Genomic DNA, 2,299 nt, shown 5'->3' with positions numbered 1-2,299 from the left:
AGCAGGAATTTCCCCATGGAAAGGGAGATGAGACTTTGGAAGGAGCTGCCCAGGGTAGCAGAGCAGTCCCCTTCCCTGGAAAGATTTAAAAGCCCTGTGGATGTGGCACCTGGGGACACAATCAGTGGTGGCCTTGGCAGTGCACGGGGTTGGTTGGTCTCCGAGGGTTTTCCCCCCCGAGCAATTCCTGGTTAACCCTCCCCAGGTCCCACCTGCTGGATGGAGTAGAGCTTGACGCCCGAGCTGCGGTCCCAGATGCTGATGACGTCGTCCAGGCCGCTGCTGATGACGCAGGAGGTGGTGCAGGTCAGCGAGGTGACGTCCCCGCGGTGCGCGAACATGTGGCTGACCCGGCTGCCCGTCAGCACGTCCCACAGGCAGATGGCCCCGTCCTGGCCACCGCCGGCCAGCACCATGGTCTGCAGGACAGCGGGGCCGTGTCAGCGCCGGGGCACACGCGCTGCCACCCACGCTCCCGCTGCAGGAGGTGAGTGAGAGGGGCTGCACCCCTGCACTGCCAGCCCAGCGCTTCCCTGCCTGTTCCCTGTGCCTGAGCAGGCTGGGGGACAGAGCCCAGGAACCCCAGTGCAGAGGCACCCGAGGTCACCTCTGTGCAGTGGGAGAGCACCGGGGGGCACACGCTGCTGTGGGGAGCACACTGGGGACCCCCACTCCTCCTGGGGACTGGGGGCAGAGCCTCCCTGGGGGCTCAGGCCCCGCTTCAGGCCTGCTCAGCCCCAGCTGGCAGTGCAGGAACAGGGATTCCCTGCTCCAGAAGGTCAGAGAAGCAAGAGATCTCCCGGGAAAGACTGCTGAGCTCACAGTGAGCTGGGGGAAAACTCTGGCTTGGCCAGAGAGAGATGGAGGGAGCCAGGTGGGTGCCTCCAGCTGAGCCACCTGCTCAGGGATGGGAGCAGGGATGGGCTGAGGTGTGATCTCCGGGTGGGCTCAGGTACCAGCTCAGGTGTGAGGGCTCAGGCCCAGCAGCTGCCCGTACCTGGTCGATGTACACGGCCGTGATGGCTCCCGAGTGGCCCTGCAGGGTGAACAGGCAGCACGAGTCCTCCAGCCGGAACACCTGGGGCAGGAGAGGCCCGAGTGAGGCTCTGGGGCCAGCTGGGCTCAGGGTGGTGCCACCTGAGCTCCCCATGGCACAACAGGTCCCACCGGGTCCCACTGTGGCACGGCCAGAGCCCGCCCGGGGTGCCCCGGGGTGCTGCTGGGCAGGTCATGGCTGGTGGGCAGTGCCAGGGTGGTCACAGGGCAGTCACTGCACAGCTGAAGGGGAGAGAGGAGAGGGAACAGCCCAGAACCTGGGTCTGCCACTCAGGGAATGTCACAGCAACCTCATGGGATGCTCCAGGCTGGGCACACAGGAGCTGGAAAGGCCCTGGGGTGCTGGTGGATGTGACCAGCTGTGCCCAGGTGGGAAACAGGCCAGTGGCTCCTGGATTGTATCAAACCAGTGTGGCCACAAGACCAGGGCAGGGATTGTCCCCCTGTGCTGGCCCTGCTGAGGGGCCCCAATTCCGGGGGGCTGCTTTGGGAAGACCTGGAGGGGCTAGAACATGTCCAGGGAAGGGAACAGAGCTGGGGAAGGGTCTGAAGCCCCAGGAGGGGCTGAGGGAGCTGGGAAGGGGCTCAGCTTGGAGAAAAGGAGGCTCAGGAGGGACGTTGTGGCTCTGCACAGCTCCTGCCAGGAGGGCACAGCTGGGGGGTGTCGGGCTGTGCTCCAGGGAACAGGGACAGGAGGACAGGGAGGTTTACATTGGATATTGGGAAAACTCCCTCATGGAAAGGGTGGTCAGGCATTGGAAGGGGCAGTGGTAGAGTCCCCATCCCTGAAGGGATTTTAAAGCCATGTGGATGTGGCACTTGGGGACATGGGTTAGTGGTGGCCTTGGCAGTGCTGGGGACTGGCTGGACTCGACAGTCTTGAAGAGCTTTCCCAGCCTCAGTGATTCTATAATTCTTTGAAGTCACCCATTCCCCCGGCAGGAGGGTCCCACACTCAGCTCAGGGTGACACTCTGGGCTCTGTCCTTGGACTGCTCGGTGAACAGACCCCATGGAGCTGCCAGCTCCGCCTCCCTGCCCTGCTGTCCCTGTCCCACTCACCCTCAGGGTGTGGTCCTGGCTGCCCCTCCCTGCCCTGCTGTCCCTGCCCATCCATCCACCCATCCATCCATCAGCCATCCATCCATCATCCATCCATCCATCCAATCATCCATCCATCCATCATCCATCCATCCATCCACCCATCCACCCCTGTCCCGCTCACCCGCAGGGTGTGGTCCTGG

General features: G+C 63.8%; 1 protein-coding gene across 1 annotated transcript in view; it reads right to left on the bottom strand.

The window, feature by feature from the left end:
• Positions 1–191: 191 nt before the first annotated feature.
• SCAP (SREBF chaperone) overlaps positions 192–2,299 on the bottom strand; it is a 59,500-nt gene continuing 57,392 nt past the window's right edge. Inside the window, exons 23-25 of the mRNA XM_031065270.1 lie at positions 2,281–2,295; positions 998–1,078; positions 192–419 (exon numbers count right to left, since the gene is read on the bottom strand). Of these exons, the coding sequence (XP_030921130.1) occupies positions 192–419; positions 998–1,078; positions 2,281–2,295 (324 nt within the window). The remainder of the gene's footprint in view (positions 420–997; positions 1,079–2,280; positions 2,296–2,299) is intronic.

This window comes from Geospiza fortis, unplaced genomic scaffold, assembly GCF_000277835.1.
Source record: "Geospiza fortis unplaced genomic scaffold, GeoFor_1.0 scaffold1215, whole genome shotgun sequence".
In the NCBI taxonomy this organism is placed as follows: domain Eukaryota; kingdom Metazoa; phylum Chordata; class Aves; order Passeriformes; family Thraupidae; genus Geospiza; species Geospiza fortis.
This window is presented reverse-complemented; position numbering and strand designations above follow the sequence as displayed.